Source organism: Ciona robusta, chromosome 1 (assembly GCF_009617815.1).
Source record: "Ciona robusta chromosome 1, ASM961781v2".
Taxonomy (NCBI): domain Eukaryota; kingdom Metazoa; phylum Chordata; class Ascidiacea; order Phlebobranchia; family Cionidae; genus Ciona; species Ciona robusta.
In genome coordinates, this window is record NC_143235.1 from 2349388 (window position 1) to 2367414 (window position 18027).

At 35.7% G+C, this 18027-nt stretch overlaps 1 protein-coding gene across 1 annotated transcript in view; it reads right to left on the reverse strand.

Moving 5' to 3' along the window:
• The window catches only part of LOC149741298 (complement receptor type 1-like), a 39895-nt gene that overhangs the window by 1047 nt on the left and 20821 nt on the right, over positions 1 to 18027 (reverse strand). The window contains exons 22-61 of the mRNA XM_089873206.1: positions 17655 to 17911; positions 17021 to 17174; positions 16569 to 16745; positions 16125 to 16420; positions 15827 to 15983; positions 15315 to 15491; positions 14733 to 14983; positions 14178 to 14331; positions 13728 to 13904; positions 13151 to 13377; positions 12816 to 12969; positions 12351 to 12527; positions 11882 to 12102; positions 11402 to 11561; positions 10870 to 11046; positions 10364 to 10587; positions 9893 to 10049; positions 9390 to 9566; positions 8889 to 9124; positions 8538 to 8691; positions 8072 to 8272; positions 7659 to 7900; positions 7172 to 7328; positions 6721 to 6918; positions 6321 to 6544; positions 6038 to 6191; positions 5506 to 5685; positions 4973 to 5199; positions 4596 to 4752; positions 4167 to 4346; positions 3779 to 3987; positions 3413 to 3560; positions 2961 to 3137; positions 2674 to 2746; positions 2290 to 2396; positions 1797 to 2061; positions 1348 to 1457; positions 1006 to 1109; positions 571 to 727; positions 37 to 194 (exon numbers count right to left, since the gene is read on the reverse strand). Of these exons, the coding sequence (XP_089729332.1) occupies positions 37 to 194; positions 571 to 727; positions 1006 to 1109; positions 1348 to 1457; positions 1797 to 2061; positions 2290 to 2396; positions 2674 to 2746; positions 2961 to 3137; positions 3413 to 3560; positions 3779 to 3987; positions 4167 to 4346; positions 4596 to 4752; positions 4973 to 5199; positions 5506 to 5685; positions 6038 to 6191; positions 6321 to 6544; positions 6721 to 6918; positions 7172 to 7328; positions 7659 to 7900; positions 8072 to 8272; positions 8538 to 8691; positions 8889 to 9124; positions 9390 to 9566; positions 9893 to 10049; positions 10364 to 10587; positions 10870 to 11046; positions 11402 to 11561; positions 11882 to 12102; positions 12351 to 12527; positions 12816 to 12969; positions 13151 to 13377; positions 13728 to 13904; positions 14178 to 14331; positions 14733 to 14983; positions 15315 to 15491; positions 15827 to 15983; positions 16125 to 16420; positions 16569 to 16745; positions 17021 to 17174; positions 17655 to 17911 (7292 nt within the window). The remainder of the gene's footprint in view (positions 1 to 36; positions 195 to 570; positions 728 to 1005; positions 1110 to 1347; positions 1458 to 1796; positions 2062 to 2289; positions 2397 to 2673; positions 2747 to 2960; positions 3138 to 3412; positions 3561 to 3778; positions 3988 to 4166; positions 4347 to 4595; positions 4753 to 4972; positions 5200 to 5505; positions 5686 to 6037; positions 6192 to 6320; positions 6545 to 6720; positions 6919 to 7171; positions 7329 to 7658; positions 7901 to 8071; positions 8273 to 8537; positions 8692 to 8888; positions 9125 to 9389; positions 9567 to 9892; positions 10050 to 10363; positions 10588 to 10869; positions 11047 to 11401; positions 11562 to 11881; positions 12103 to 12350; positions 12528 to 12815; positions 12970 to 13150; positions 13378 to 13727; positions 13905 to 14177; positions 14332 to 14732; positions 14984 to 15314; positions 15492 to 15826; positions 15984 to 16124; positions 16421 to 16568; positions 16746 to 17020; positions 17175 to 17654; positions 17912 to 18027) is intronic.

Below are 18027 nucleotides of genomic sequence, written 5' to 3' on the forward strand. Positions count from 1 at the left end.
GATATTATTTTTAACCATATCCAATATATTACATACCGTAGCACGTTGCTTTAATAATCCAGCTGATGCTGTAACATTATCATCGCTACTACCATCGGTGAATAGAATAACGTGGTCACGCACATTTGGTCTGTTTGTATCAACCAACAAACTGTCTGTAGCAAGATGTTCCAATGTTTGCCCGATGTTAGAACCTGGATATAATAATAAATGTTAAGCATAAACGTTTTTATTGTAGATAATTTAACGTGTAGATAACAAGGCACACTTGATTGATAACTTAAGATTAAACCAGAGTTGCCCTTATTAACCCCAAATCTGTGCCTTTAGCACATAATATCGAAATATTCCTGTTTTGAACAATTAACAATGGTATATGGAAGTTGTGAGAATACGGTTTTATAATTCTTTAAATGTTCTTTTTTTTTACTACCAAATGGAAGGACGAAAAAATAGAATAAAAATGAATCCTATCTACCCCAACCCTATCATAATGTAGAATAGATATTTAGTCACGTTTTTTAAACTTATTTATGCGGTATCAGAAAACAATTAATTCACACAACCCACCGTATCCCCCGTATGGCAAGAACTTCACAGCTCTTGATAATTCCTCGACGTTTCGATATCTACCGAGTGATACTTCTCCTATGACATCAACGTTTCTATGGTAACGAAGCAAACCAACCAAAGTTGTTGAGTCATCAATGCTGAATCGGCGAATTAACTGAAAGTTGAAGGTAATCATTTGAATCATATTAATGTTTATGAACGAAACTGGTAGATAATGTAGAATAATTATATGCAAACATTAACGCCGCATCAAATAAATTTCAATTTTGGCAGCAACCACAGAGGATATATGGCTTGGCCACTGCATGTGTATATATAATCTATAGATTGTGGCAATATATGGAGTTAGTAAGGGTTTTCACAACCCTTGCTCTTAAACCCCACAATACACACATCGCTATGCATATAAATAAAAACATGATGATAACTTACTGTTTCTACGAAGGCAAGTAATCGGTTCCAGTCATCACTTTCACCACTAGTGCTGCTCTCGAGCACAATATACAAATCTACCTTGGTACGGGTCGGACATGATTCTGTGAATTCATTGTTGTTAATAATATGCATTATAACTATTGTAACATTTAATTTAAGCGTCTTTTAAAAACAGTTATAAAAAATATAAAAAAAACTATAAAAAAGTATTGTTTTTGTACTAGTTACATAAACTGTTTATATAAAAGTTGCCTGGGTTTTGGGGTAATGGGCCAAATCTGGCATAAGTCTCAGGTCCTTGACAAGGACCTCACCAACATAGAATATTTAACATGTTACCTGCACAACATGGAGGGGTGCCTCCCCACCTTCCGTTTGATTGACAGGTCATAACATGAGACCCATGATGGGTTATTGGGTTGGTAAGAGTACCGGGGTTGCATTGAAAGCTGGAGAAAATGTCGGGTTAATATTGGGTTGTATATAACATATTTTTTATTTATCTTTTGAAGGCGATAGCAAATTCATATTGTTTAAAAAAGGAAAAAGGGGAATTAACAGCAAAACAGCAGTTGTTGATTTGCTACAGATACAAAATAGTGTAGGTTAATTTTACAATTTTTACACAACACTTTAAAATATTTTGTAAATTATTGTTAGTTAGTGAAAGTTTTATAATATAACACATCAACAGTTTAGATATCCAAAACTAACTGGACTGTTTAATATAAGTATATCATAATATTAAGCGCATTAAATATATTAATGATAATATATTGAATATTAACCTGCATTGTGAATGGTGGTAATTTGAATTGGTGCACGTCACTTGTCCGTTATCAATATGGTTGAATATGACATCACAATGGCCCCTACAGTATGGCGCTTGGTTTGTCCATTGACCATTTGAACCACATATGGTTGTGGTATGGTTGCCATCAAGCTGGTGTAGTTGGTTGCATGTGAAGTTACATTCCGACCCCATTTCATTATGGATGTCTCTATTACACTGGTAGCCACCATTAGCAATGTGTAAGGGTGGGCACTGTAAACCTGGGGTGAGAGATGGGTTTAAGATAAGTCAAATAAAGTAAAACACGTTTGAAAATGTAGACCAACGGTGTCAGCTTAAACCATATGCCATCTTATTATGTGATGAGAACATATTATACACACATTATAAAAGCAGCAACTTGTTACTTTAATATTTGATAAACTGATTTTTTAGATAAAGCAAGTATTACACCATTATGCTTGTAAAACTGTTCAGTTGTAACTTACGTTTGCATTGTGGCTTCACAGAACTCCATTGTCCATTATTGTTACACGTCACTTGACTTTGACCATCAAGTTGATACCCATCATCACAGGTGTATGTTGTAACTGACCTGTGGTTGGTATATATATTAATGCCTATAGTACTGTGGAGTAAGATGATTTCCCATGTTTCCTAATCGTGTTTTAACAAGTAACAATGCTCTTTAATGTCAAGGGGATACGGGATATGAGATATATTATTTAAAATATTCTTTGTTAATTACCAAATTGAATTATAAAGGAGAATAAAAACCTTCACCATTTTACCCCAACTTACTATATGTTGTGACAATGCAATCATAATACATGGATTAATTAACAATAAGTTATTTTAACATAAATATTTACCCTGGAATGTTAGAGTTCGATTGAACGGCGTTTCCGTGTTCAATGTTTTGAAATGTGGCGTTGCAGGAAATAACTAGAAGATTAATTTTTGTTAATGTTAAGTGACTTATCCATGGTTGCCACAGTCTAGTAGTACATGAATGTAACTTATTTACCTTCAAGTGTTGGTGCAATGTATTTTACACCTGTGTGTTGCTTTTACAGGGGTGTTCTGTTTCATACACCTCATGCCCGCTTACGAGGCATAGCACTAGACTAACAGACACAAACATTAATGGTTAATTTACCTTCACATGAGGGGACCTGATTGGTCCATTGAAGACCCGCGTTACACCTCGTTGCGATCGATCCAGACAAACGGTAACCACGAGAACATCGGAAACGACAAACAGAACGAAACTTGAACCGGTTGTTACAATCCATGGTTGCGTGTGTGGGCGTGGTAAGGGCGGGGCATGATTGACCTGGGTTGGATGGTATAATTAACACTGTGTGGATAATAATTATATTGACATAATGGAGTTTGATTTATTCTATGTGGGTGAAGTTCTACAATGTCAAAGGGCATAAAACCTAGGATGTAGGCCTGAATTACACAAGCACTCAGGGTGCTACAACATAGACCTCTTATATATATATAAGTATCTTTGGGTTATGGACTTCACCTGGCAAGTTTTGCCATAGCATATAACTTATAATCAAAAAATTAACAAAACAATATCAATTAATGTTAACTTACGTAGACATGTTCCCAAAGGTGTTGACCAACTTAGTATTCCATTTACTTCGGTACAGTTACTTTCGCTTGCACCAACCAAAGTTGATGTTAAGTCACAGTTGAGACGACACAAGTTATTCTCACACTGGATGGTCCCGTATGGAATGTGCTGTAACATAAAAAAATTATGATAAATATTAAAAATTGTATTTAACAAATAGCAACATTTATTGCTACATACATAAAGATGGGTACACATTTTTCTAATTGTTTTATACTTTTGGAAAAAACAGGCGAAATATAAATTGTCATGTCATATTACAGCTATATCCCCATTTGTGTGAACAAATCTGTGAATGAATAATATCAACAATTGACACCACTTACACTAGATGCACATGTTCGCCGAAGCATGCACGCAGGTTGCACCATCAAGTCCCATTCCTTTGTATCCCCACAATGAGCAATGTTTGTTGCTTGGTTTAATTCATATCCATTGTTACATAAGAATTCACATTCAGATTGGAAATAGTTTGAATTGTTGCATAACACACGTCCATTGTTCAAGGTAAGGAATGAAGCAGAACATGTTTTCTCTGAAAAAAAAAATTCATTTAATAATAAACTAGATGAACCTCGAGCTCTATTTCAAATGAACAGCATTGTCAAGACATTTAAATCAATTAAAAATAACGAGTAATCAGTTTTAAATTTTTTTTTTTAAAGTTTATTTCCCTACAGTATTTGTTGCTAAGCAACTAACCATGTGACTTACTTGTGCACTGAGGCGCGGAGCCCAGCCATTGTCCATCACCCATGCAGCTTATGACATCATAATCACCCAATGCTTCGTAACCATGGTCACAACCACTGAAGGAACATATAGAAGCAAACTTGTGACCATCGGAGCAAGTGAGGTGGGTGTTGGGTATGGAAGGGGTTGGGCATGTCAGTTCTATGTAATACAAAGTAATGAATGGGCAACAGGAATCTTGACATTATATGTTGCTAGATAAAACAAAGTCCAAAATTTTCTAAAATTTCTTGAATCACGATTTTTACCAAAAGTGCTATTAAAAATGATACTTGTGGTATATTATTCTCAGTAAAAAAAAAATTATTATGCTTTTTTATTATTCTAGAATAGTTAAAAAAAGATGCTGGTAGAAAAAGCTTTTACATTTAACTAGTTTCACTCCCTTACTTTGACAAGTTGCAAGCTGTGGCCACCATTGTCCTGTGACATCACAATTAACAATGACCGATTGTGACGATGGTTGGTATCCATTGTCGCATAACAATGCACATCGTGAGCCATATGTGGAACTTTCACTACAGTTAAGTCGACCATTCATAACATTCTGCAACAAATATGATGTTATCAAAACTTTAACTTAGTAATAGGGAAATTTCTATGCAAGAAATATGATTGTAAATAAAATAAAATCATTTAAGCAATTTTCAATAAAAAAGTAAACGGTTATTATTTTTTATATGAAGGCCAAAAACTAAAGAAAGGTAAAAAAGTTTTACATCAATTTAAAGATAAAAACAATGCACAGACCACGAAAACGCACTTACCATGGTAGGACAGGTAACACGGACACACTGAGGTGTGAATACAAAATCCCAAGTTCCGTTCGCCAAGCAGGTAGATGCAAGTGTTGTGACATCATAATCACCATTATGATGTATTGTGAACCCAGGATCGCAAACAAACACGCATTGTGATTCATATTTGTTCCCATTGTCACAAGACACTTGACCATTTTCGATGTGTCTTATTGGTTCAGCGGGACAATTGATCTCTGTGATGTAATAATGACAATTAAACTCTGATTATGATGTAATATACCAGCGCCATGGTTCAGTGAACACTTGTATTGTAACTGAATGATACCAGGTTCAATACTCGATACTGTTGGCATATGTGGGCAAGATATCTTACAGTCATTGCAACCTAGTGGTCAGTTATGGCCCAACTCTGGCCCAAATCTCAGATCCCATAGTGTAAAATGCTGTAGGACCTCGCCCATATAAAAAGTGGAATAATGTAATATACTGGATATTTAAAACAAACTTGACTTCATTGATCCTTGCCACAATATACTTACTTTGACATGTTGGTGTATTGCCCACCCAACTCCCATCAGCCTGACACACCATGTTGTAAGGGGTGGGATCCTCAAGGGTGTAGCCTTCTATGCAATCAAACACACATATGGATTGAAAGTGTGCACCGTCTGTGCATCGTAGGGTGGTGTGTGGGACATCTAATCGCAAGCATTCAATCTCTGTGTTCAAGTTATTGGTTAGTTTGTATTTTACCTAAAGTAAGTGGCTTGGACAAGACATGCATGGTACAAGCCTCACATCAGTGACTGCATTATAGTACTGTACAGTAAGATGAATACCATTATTACATAAAATCCCATATTTCCTAATCATGTTTTTACCAACTAACAATGTTATTTTAGAATGGTGGGTCGATAAAAGAAAGTGAAACATGGACAATCCTACCCCAACCTATTATACGTTTAAGGAAATATATTTTTAAAACCTGGGCAAGATTTCAAGTCACACCAAAGTACAACATAGAACCTCACCGATGTTAAAAAAACACCTTATTATATTCAAACAACTCACTTGAGCAAAGCCCAATCCCATTGCTCCACACTCCTGACTCCAAACAATTAGTTCCTGGTTCTCCACTCATCTCGTACCCATCGTAACATCTTAGCAAACATCGAGACCCGAACTTATTTTCATCAGTACATGTGACATCACCGAACACCAATGCCTATGAAGATAACAAAAAGTTAGTTTACCATCTTGTGTTTAATGCCTGGTTTAGTTGAGATAAAAGTTTGACGCCTATATATGCGCCTGTGATAAAATTTGACACCTATAAAATATATAACCTCGCTACCTCTTGAATGCTTGTATCATTGGCAGGGCATCGGTTGTTGTCGCAGGTTGGTGTTGGATTATTCCACATCTTAGTATGCATGCACTCTGCTGTATCAACCTGTCCCTGTATCATGTGATACCCGACGTCACAGTGGTAGCTGCATCGTGATTGGTAGATATTGGAATCAGAACAAACCACTGAACCGTGACTGATGGTCATGTGACTAGATGGGCACATAATTTCTGAAAGAAAAGATTTTTAGGTAAATTTTAAATATTTTAAGAATTTTTTTAAAACGGCAACAATTGTAAATATAGATTATCACAGCAATAGCTGCATACAATTTTAATTTGAGTGGCAACCAAAGCTCTGTAAACATGAGGTTCAGTAATAATTTTTTTCATTATTTAATTCTTACTTCTACATTCTGGTACTTCCCCACACCAGGTACCATCAGCACGACATTGTATTCCTTTGATGACATCATAATCATCCTCAGGGTCAACGACCTCATACCCGATGTCGCATGTAACTTTGCATCGAGATTTAAACAAATTATCCTCGGAACAAGATATTTGTCCATTAGTGGGAGCCATCAGTGGTGGACATTGGATTTCTATATGGATAAGGTAAATATATTATAAATATTTTAAGATGTTTAGAAATAAAAAGGGTTCAGGTATTGATGCTAACCAGGGTCACTTTCAATATCGTTTATAATTGGACAACATATTTATCTCCAGGATTCTATACTGAAGCATGAATGTGTTACTCACATAAATCTGTCTGTTAATAAATAAGTCCACAGTGACTTTCTGAACACTATGTATCATAAAACACCCCAATAATATAAAAAAACCAACACTTACTTTCACATGAGGATAACACAGGCATCCACTCCAACGAGGATCCACAACTTGTAACATTATTATCTCCACCAAGCTCATATCCTTTGTTACATTGTAGTGAGCATTGTGATTGAAACAATGCATTATTTGTGCAAGTGATTACACCATGAGGCTCACTCTGTGATGTCATAGTTGATATTATTTTTAATGGTTGTAATGTAGAGTTATTGTAAATTAACCCTTAGAAAACTTTTTGTAGCTTAGAAAATAAGTTTCACAAAAAAATACGCTAATAAAAATAAGGATATTAACTTTGCATTTTTAACAATAGTCTTCTCTTAGTTATTTTTATTTAAATCCCAAACATGGTAACTTCTAAGCGAGCACGAGGTGCATGAAATACAACAGCTGTGTTATAACAGCTGTCGTTGTCCCGCAACGTGAGAATGAAAAGGTCGCATTTATCCACTAAATTGTTACAAATTCAAGGCAAGTATAAATGCCTCACCTGTTGTATTTGTGTTGTGTTTGGTGAACACATTATCCTTGTACATTGTGGTTCTTCATTGACATCCCATACACCTTCGCTACCACATGTTATAACCTCACTGTGTTGATTGTTTGAATTACTGGGTTGTACAAGACGATAGCCATCATCGCATACATATAAACATTGTGACATATAGTTGTTATTGTCGGTGCAGTTTTGGATTCCATTATTGAATGATGACCACAATGGACATTGTTTCTCTGTGAATGAAATGTGTTTGGTTAAGCTCAAAGTGACAAATAGCACAATTCTGCCACTCTTGATACCAGGCTTAATTTAACCCAATTAAAAATTCAGATTTCTAGTTTACCAACGTTATTTTTATTACAGTGTAGATTTAATACATAAATGCATCAAATATGAATACTCACTTTGACATTGTGGCTGTGTTGGTAGAGTCCATGTTGTATCCGCTGTGCATCGAGTTGAAATGTTGACTGGAATAGCTTGGTTGGATGTAATGAATTGGTAACCTTCATTACATTGGTATGTACATGTAGATGCAAAGTCGTGATCAGAGGTACATGTGATGTCTCCATGGTTGGGTGGGGTGAGTGAGCTGCATTCAATATCTGTGGCCAACATGTATTTATTTAGTGGAATAATATATAATGTTACAGTTAATGATCTGAGTTAAATAAGAAAGGCACCTTTATCGATGTTATATTAACACAACCCAAATTCCCGTTACATCTTTGTATATCACTGAATGCATAAATCACCTTTTTTTCTCTGATATTGTGGGTTAACAAATGTTTTTATGTGGGTTAACAAATGGGTTACAAAGTATGTGACTTTGTGTGTGTAGTTAAATCAACTATAACAAAGCTCACTTACTTTCACAGTATCCAATAAACCCGCTCCACGCTCCAGCACTTGTACATGTGATCACATTCTGACCAATCACATGATGTCCATCACGACACGTGATTCGACAAACGGACCCAGCACGGTTCGCATCACTACAATCAACCATCCCTGTCTCCATGGCCTGCCATAACAACGTAAACTTTAGTTTTGTCTTCGAATACAATTGCGAGACCAAATTACTTAAAAACAGAGAAGGGCATTAATAAAAAAAACAGTTGTTAAAATCTGTGTTTGACAACATAAACTCGTTCAATACAATTACTGTTAACCCATATATATAACCTTCTAACCACAGCCACCCCACACTCCATAACTTACAGCAACAAACGCTTCATCTTCGTGCGAACAAGTCTTCTTTTCACAAATAGGAACTTCCTCTGTCCATTCACCAAAGTACTGGCATTGTGATGTCACATGCGCTTCTGTGATGTAACTACCGAACACCTGGTACCCCTCATTACACTGGTAAGTACACACAGATTGGAAAAGGTTTCCTTCTGTACAATTTACGGTACCAAACTGAACGCTGTTGTGATCATCGGGACAACTAATCTCTGTAATGTAATAGGGGAATTAATTATTGTTCAATATACCATTGTTACATAATAGAGATGAAATACGTTTTAGCTTGGAAGATAAAACGTGTTTTAATTGCTTTTTATTTAAAAGCTAATATAAATATTCTAATTCATATAATACAGTTTTGGATAATTGTGGATGTAACATAAAATGACCAAAAGTTTTGAAGATAGTTTTAGAATTGTATACACTTGACGCTAACAGCATATGTAAATATAAAACAGTTGTTTGTTTACTTACTATGGCAAGAAGGCAGTTGGTTTGAATATGTTCCGTTGGCTTGGCAGGTTGTAGAATGCTCACCAGCACGATAATACCCAGGTGTGCATGTGAACTCACAAGTGGATTCATATTTATCTTGGTTGGAACATACCATAGTGGAGTTGGTGGGTGGGGTGAGAACGCCACAACTTATACCTGCGTGTGGTAAGTATAAACGTTAAATATATATATATATATATGGGTGATGTTCTATGGCAGGGCATGCCAGAGGCACAGAACTTAGGAAGATTTGGTCCATTACCAAAATGGTATTGGTTCTGAACCTTTAAGGCTTGTGGGTGGTGCGTATAGTATTCAATTCTTTATCACCATATTAATTGCAACTGAATTGAGCTATAATAACAGTTTGTCAATGTTTTAAAGTGGGAATAAAAGGGTCTACATATTTAAAATTTTCTTGCAATATTTTAAATGTATATATTTTAACTTTTTTTATAAATTTTATAAGATATCTATCTTACGTTGGCAATATCCCATAGTTCCGCTCCACTGAGCAGTATGTGTGCATGTAATCTCACTGTTGCCTTCTGTGACCTCATAACCAGGGGGACAATCAAGGGAACATTGGGATTCATAAAGATTTTCTTCGGAGCAAACAACTTCACCGATCAGTGATGCCTGGATGGGGAAGGGTTGGTGTTAATAAGGGGTGGACTTATACTATATTCCATGTTGTATTGCAGACAGATCAGGCATTATTGCAATATTGCATGCCTGTTAAGATATTATTGCAGGCATGACAGGAAGCCTAGGGTTTAGGTCACAGTCTGTGTGTTACCTTGAAATAATAGGTAAATAACATAATAATAATAAATTATAAAGCATAAAAAAAGGTTTTTTTAGTTTTATATGGGAGTTATACATAGTATTTAATCAGCAGACCAGGAGCATGAGGTTAGCTGATTAAAGTATTGGCACTATGTTAAGTTTACCTTTACAATATCTGCGCTGTTCATTGGGCATTTCTTCTTCATACATGTTGGTTTCTGATTGGTCCACATCATTTGATCCGTGCATTCTGATTGGTTAGAATCTGTGCTTGACATTTCGTAACCTTGGTTACATTGGTATGTACACACTGATTCAAACTTGTTGGTGATTGTACATGATGAGGACCCATGGGTAAGTGTGAGGTGGCTGGATGGGCAACTGATACCTGGGATAGTGGTGATATCGTATGTTTAGTTGTGATGTAGAACTTATTAAATAAAAACAAATGTAATTAAAATCAAACAAGAAAACAAAACTTATTTACAATTCTTTTTATTTTTTATTTATTTGTCGTTTTTATTAAAACTGCAGCCACGATATTTAAAAAATCTGGCATGAAATATTTAAGATATATACATAATACACAATTATAAACGATATATATATAGTATACATATACACAATTATACATCATACACAAATGCATTATACATATATAAATACTTACGTTGACATGTAGGTGAGACATTGGTCCAAGTTTTATCCGCTTGACACAAAGTTGTTGCGCTTCCCACGACCTCATACCCAGCATGGCACTCAAACTCACATTCAGAAAGGTACTTGCTATTTTCACTGCAACTGATGCGGCCATTCACGGGATCAATGAGCACAGGGCATTCAATCTCTGTGAATATAGTGGTTAGGATTATAATAATATATTGGTATTTATGAATTATTATAAATAGTAGCGAAATTTATATCCTATCAATATAGAAAGACAATATTAAACACTGTGTTAAGCTAAACAAATTATAAAACACCACAAGAGTTATAAACGAAGAGTTAAATTACAAAAGGTTGTTATGGTCTGATATATGTGTTTAAAACAATATTCGTTAAACATTTATTTCGAATTTAAAATATTATTAATAATTAAATAGAACAGGGAAATTAAAAAAAAGATAGTTTGTAAGTTATAAACACTTGATCGTACAATAGAAATATTAAATAAAAATGTAAAGATAGTATGAGCAGCTTACTGATACAATATCCAATTGTAGCCTCCCAAACACCATCTTCATTGCATCTTGTTTCATTCAACCCTCCATCTATCAGTCGATACCCAATGTCGCATTGTAATGAACATACAGAGTTAAATATGTGGCCGTCGGTGCAAGTTAGCTGCCCGTTTCTCTCAGCCTGTGGTGGGATACAGGGTTAATGTGTAAATAGGCAGACATGATTTTTGGTTGGTTTGGTTTTTTATATCCTAGTGGTGGGACTTTGAGTGACTTATTTATGGTTGCCACTCCCATGCCCACAGTCAAGTTGCTGAGCTCATTGCAGTGTGTGGATAAACATACATGACTTTTGGTTGGTTTAGCCATTTTTAAACTTGTAGGAAGGAATTTGAGTGATTTATCTATGGTTGCCACACCAGTCGATTTTTAGCTATCATAATGTGTGGAAAAGGAGACATAACCTATGACAACTGCTATAATATCAATACAATTACCCACCTTGATTAGGTCGGTGTCGTTTGATGAGCAAACCTTCTTCTCGCAAGTTACTTTTTCCCCACTCCATGTTTGGTCATCCATGCATGTAACCGTGGTAACACCCTGTGTGACCTCATAACCAGGTATACACTCGTATCCACACACTGATTCAAACAAGTTGCTTTCACTACAGACAGTTGTAGCATGGGTAGCTGTGAGATGGGTGGTTGGACAACGAGTTTCTGAAAGAAAAGATTTTGTTCATTTATTTTTAAAGAATGTTATTGCACACCATCTGTAGTGTCCACCTATGCTCACTGTCGAGTTTTATGTTTATTCTATGTGTGGAAAATGTTTAATACACAAATATTGCACACTATACATACATGGTGACTTTATACACCTCATGCTCTGCCAATTTCTTAATTAAAAACTTAAGTTAAAGTTTTCTTTTTTTTCTAAAGTAAGCTTAAAAAAACTTTAAACTTACTTTGACAGACAGGAGCTTCATTATTGAACGTTCGGTTGTGTTGGCATTGTGATGTCACTTCCCCAATTATTTCATACCCAGCATCACAATGGAATAAACAGTTAGATTGATATCTGTTTGCATCAGAGCAAGTCACACCCCCGTTAATGGGTGGGGTGAATGGGGGGCATTCAATCTCTGTGAAAATTTAAGTGTTAAGATTTTTAACATTCGTTGTGACATTTAATTGATTATAAAATCAAGAGTGAGTATAATAGTCAGCTAACATTTAAGAATCTTGTGTTTTACGGGACACCATTGTTACAATAGTCAAACTTAGAAATTATTGCATTATCCCAACCTATGTTTCTTCTATCTATTATTCTACTGTAACTGCTTTGTTATTTAATAAAAACTAAACCATTGGGGACTACTGGGATAAAATGTCACATCAGTGAGCCTTGAACCTGGTATATTTACACTTACTTCTGCAGACCCCAAAGTTTTCACTCCAGGTTTGGTCAGCCAAGCAGACAGTGTTTCCAGATCCTGTTTTTTCGTACCCAATGTTACAAGTAAGAGTACACTGTGATTGGTAGCGCATGTCATCACTGCAGTCTATGCTGCCATGATCAAGTGCCTGGTAGGGAAAACAAGAATAAATATAAATTATTTATGGCAGGCCAATGACAGTCCTTATAACCGGTGTTCTATTTTATAAACCACTTACAAGTTACCACATATGTTTTCTAGCTATAACACGGAAGGTCTGTTTCATTAATCTTATACTACTTTGCGATAATTCATATACAGCAACTCACATTGACTAAAGTAGGGTCTGCATGTGAACACAACTTCTTCACACACACTGGTTTGTTCAATACATTCCATTGATAGTCGATCTGGCATCTTGTGGTGGGTGAACTATCCTCTGTAAGCTGGTATCCATCATCACATGTGTGTTCACAATGGGAATCAAACCGGTTCGAATCCGAACAGACAACGTTCCCATTAGCGAGTGTGGTGAATTCAATTGGACAAAGTATTTCTGGAATAAAGGAACATATTAAGTATGCTTAAAGTCGTGTATGGACACATGCATTTTTACATTAGGTTCATATCCATGTTTTAGTATATTGTAATTGGCGTGAGTGAGGTCTTACATTATGTAACACATGGAACTTGGGATTCAGGACAGAGTTGACCCATTACTCTAAGACCCAGGGTGTTACAATCTAATAATGTGTTAAAGCAACATATGGTAAATGTCTGCACAAAGACACATACTACTACAATGGTAACAGTATTGAGCATCAAACCCTGTATCCTACGGGTACAAACAAGCGCCAAACAACTAAACTGATACATCATATACACAATATACATACTATTACTAACCTCTGCAGGTTGGAGCATCTTGCGTGAATGTCCTGTTTGATTGACAAGTGGATGATGCGGCTCCGATTCTTTCATAACCCCGGTCACACGAGAACGAACACACAGACTCAAATTTATTTTCGTCGGTACATGTCATACTGCCATCTTGTGGTTGACTTAGTGCAGGACATCGGACCTCTGTTACGTTATAGTAGGGTTATGGCAGGGCATAGTCTTTATAACTCAGATGTTTTGTTTCATACACTTTGTCCTTCTTACGAGTTACCATGTATGTAACGTAGTTGATTATTTTTTTCGAACTTTTTTTGAACATGACATCATATATAAGTCGTTGTTAATTTTCTTGTGGGGATACTAAAGTTTTTGAACCTGGGATTTAGGTCAGATTTTGCCCATTAGCCCAAGTGTAATAACTAAATTTGGCTTATTACCCAAAAATAATAAACTTACTGTTGCAATGGCCAATGGTAGGTGCCCAGTCAGCTGATGCTGTACATTGTGTAGATAAAGATCCAACCAAGACATATCCTTCATTACATGTAACACTACAATGTGATCCATACCATGAAGACTCGGTGCATACAACATTGCCATTCAACTTTGCCTGTGAGGGGTAGGGGTTATTGTGGGTATGTATGCTTACAATGGTGACTGGCAAAAATCATTACTTAGAATATTCTGTTACTTCTACTATCAAGCATAATGAAATAATGTAAATTTTCTGAAGTCTTGCTAGATAAAAAACACATAGTTTTTGTAGCAGATGGTCCAATAAAAGGATATTTATATTACTTGGAATATTATCAGTGTAAATATAAATATATTTTAAAAAACAGCTCCTTTAAAAAACAGTGGTAACTTTTATGGTGCCTTTTAATTTAAAACTCGAAAAATAGTAATTGTTACAAACAAAAAAGCTTTTTAATTACTTTTTGTAATGTTTAATAAAACAATAAAATAAAAGACTTAGGATTGTTGACATCTAACCATGTATGTTATTCTCACCCTTGTAATTGCGCCGTCATGCATGGAACATTGCTTTCGTTTACAATACGGCAACCTTCCATTCCATGTTCTATCTGCTGTGCAAGTTAATACTGCAGTATCTGGGCTATCCTCTGTGTTAGATGTTGGTGAGTCTGTCATCTCATAGCCAGGGTTGCAAACGTAGACGCACCGGGATTCGAACCTGGAACCATCTGTACAATCTGCTGCTCCATTCATAAGAGTAGTGTGACTGGTAGGGCATTCAATTTCTAGAAAAAGCGTTTGAAATTAAAGTTGGTGATATTCATTTAATAAAGGATGTTGTTTAAATTGAAAACTGAGGCTTTTTCCATAATGATATTTAAGATAATATTGTCTAAATACATGAATAAGAGGAATTAACTGTAAAATAACAGTCATTTAAAGAATGCATTGAGTATTGTGTACATTTTAATCTAATATGTATAAAGCCAGTATCATGAGCATAGAGCATTGTATATATTAAGTATTAGCAACACACATCATATGTTTTTTCATATACATTGAGTATTCATATACATTGAGTATTCATACATATTGAGTATTATAACATTTCCTCACTTTGACAACTTGGTTTAGGATGAGAGAATGAAGTATTTGCCAAACAAGTGGAGGTTGCTGAACCAACCAAGTCGTATCCAGCAGAGCATTGAAACGAACAAACAGATTCAAATAAATTATCCTCGCTACAGTTCATTCTTCCATTGTGAAGTTCATCAAATTCATTGCATCGGATTTCTATGTTTGATGTATACCAGTTTGAAATAAAACTTAAAAAACTTGTAAAATATAAGCGCAATGTGTACTGGAATAATGAGACTATTAGATCCTGATATTTTTTAAGCAAATTATGTTTCAACTATATAAGTGTTATTCATCATAATCAATTCATTTTTAAAATTCTGTTTAAACTATGTTAAACTGTTGGTGTCTCTAATAGTTAAATATTGTAATCTGTAGAATCTTATTTATCAATTACATTATGCCCATCAAGTATTAGAAGCAACAAAATAATTATTTATTAACAACCCAATAAAGTAATCAACAAAAAAATTTCCCTAATTAACCCTCACTTTGACATGTTCCCATCGCCGCTGACCATTGTCTTGTTGACCCACACTGTACTGAGGGACTTCCCCCGGTGACCTCATACCCATTATGACATCGTAGTGTACAGGATGACATAAACAACTGACTGTCTGTACATTCAACTTCACCATTTGATCGAGCCTGAATAAACAAAGTAAGTGGTGAATATAATGCAAAAGTAAAACACACATCAGCATGTATAGAAAATACAGAACAAAACACTGCATGCACTATACACATACAAAGGTGTAGGTTTAGTAAAACACATACACATCCCCCCACCTGTCTCATTTCATCCTCGCTCGGCTCACACGAATGTTTAACACACGATGGAGCTTCAGAGTCCCACTCCCCAGTTGCCAAACACCGACTAACAACTGTTTCAAATGTTGCTGGTGCCTCGATGCCTGTTATAATCGCTCTAACTCGCGATTTACGCAACCCTCCTAAACTGTTGGCTTCATCGAATTCATACCCAGCGTTGCATGAAGCAGAACAATCAGAAGCGTAATAATTATCCATTGTGCATGTAACAATACCGTTTGCAATCGCGGTACGAGACTCATTACATTGGATTCCTGTGAAAAATTTAGGCTAAGTCAAATCTATTACAAAAAAATATTGGGACATTGAAAAATGTGTTGGCAAAATTTTTGATAGAAGAGCCCAAAATATTAGTAAAAAAATATTAAAACTAACAAAGTTTATTTAAGTTTGTAAACTTACGTTGACAAGTAGGAGATGGCGCGCTCCATGTACGATCAGCTTGACACAATAATGTTGCAACCCCAACCATATTATAACCTTCATTACATGTATATTGGCAAGTGGATTCGTATCTGTTGGTATCGTTGCAAGATATTGCCCCATCGTGTGGTGGGAGGGTGGAGGGACATCTGATTTCTATGGTGGGTGGGAAGGAATAAATTCAAATTTAGGATTTTAGGTAAAAATTGCAACGAGATTGTTGAGTTTAAACTGTTGGTGTTGTTGACTGTTTAGAAAATGTTTCGTTTTTAACCTCTAACCCTTAACTGCAAAGATTCTCAAATTTTAATAATCGACATTGAATACCTGCATTAAATTTAACTTCGAAATACCTTGTAAAGTAGCTTCCTCATGCAAGCGTAACCATATATAGCACAAATAAAAAACTTAAATATTCCAACATAACTTACTTTCACATTGGCCCAAGTCATGTGACCATGTTTGTGTGCTCAAACACCGTGACCGTATTTGGCCAATCAGCTCGTAGCCGGCATCACACGACATCGTGCACGTAGAATCAAATAAATCGGAATCCGTGCAAGTTATTTGGCTGTTAGGTCGAACCTGGGTGATTAAGAATTGGATGTTGGGTTGTGTGTATGAGGCCTTTAAACTAAATACATATTTTACAAAATAACTGCAAAACATGATTGAATCTCAAATGGTCAGTCCGAAGCATTTTAACTAAATAATGAAATGTAAGGATTAAAAAATGTTGTTTGGTACCTAAGGTCTATAGCAGTTAGCCACCAAACCCTAACCCTCAAAATTTCTATTTTTTATGAAATATTGCCATGAACTGTTGGAAATTCATATTATTAATGGAAAAGAGCTAAACAATGAATGAGATATGATACAAGACTTACACAAGGAATATCACAACCCAATTTTCTCGTATCCCATATAGCAGCTTATTTAGTATAAAAACGTAGTGTGTCATACAGCAATGGCAGACGAAACGTCAGAAAATGCACTACCTTTTCATACCAGATAATTTGCTGAAAGAATATTTATAATATGCTACACACTAAAACATTAACTTACAGAATGAACATCAGTAAAAGTTGGTAAACATTGTTTCTTCTCGCACGACGGCGCTGGCAACGACCATGTTCCATCCTCCATGCAGGTTGCTATGGGGAAAAGTAGAAGCCCAAATGGAAGTAATGTTTCTTGAGGTGAAGCTACGAACTGATATCCAACATTGCATGCGTAGTGGCAGTCTGAGTTGTAGAAGTTTGCGTCCGAACACATAGTAACTCCATTGTCAATGTGAGTGAGTTCCTCTGGGCAACGAACACCTGAATTGGATGCATGTTTAGTCAAAAAATCCTGCGCAAAGTTACAGACAAGGTAACTCGTAAGCTGGCATGAGGTGTATAAAACAGAACATCTGTGTTATAACAACTGTGGTTTT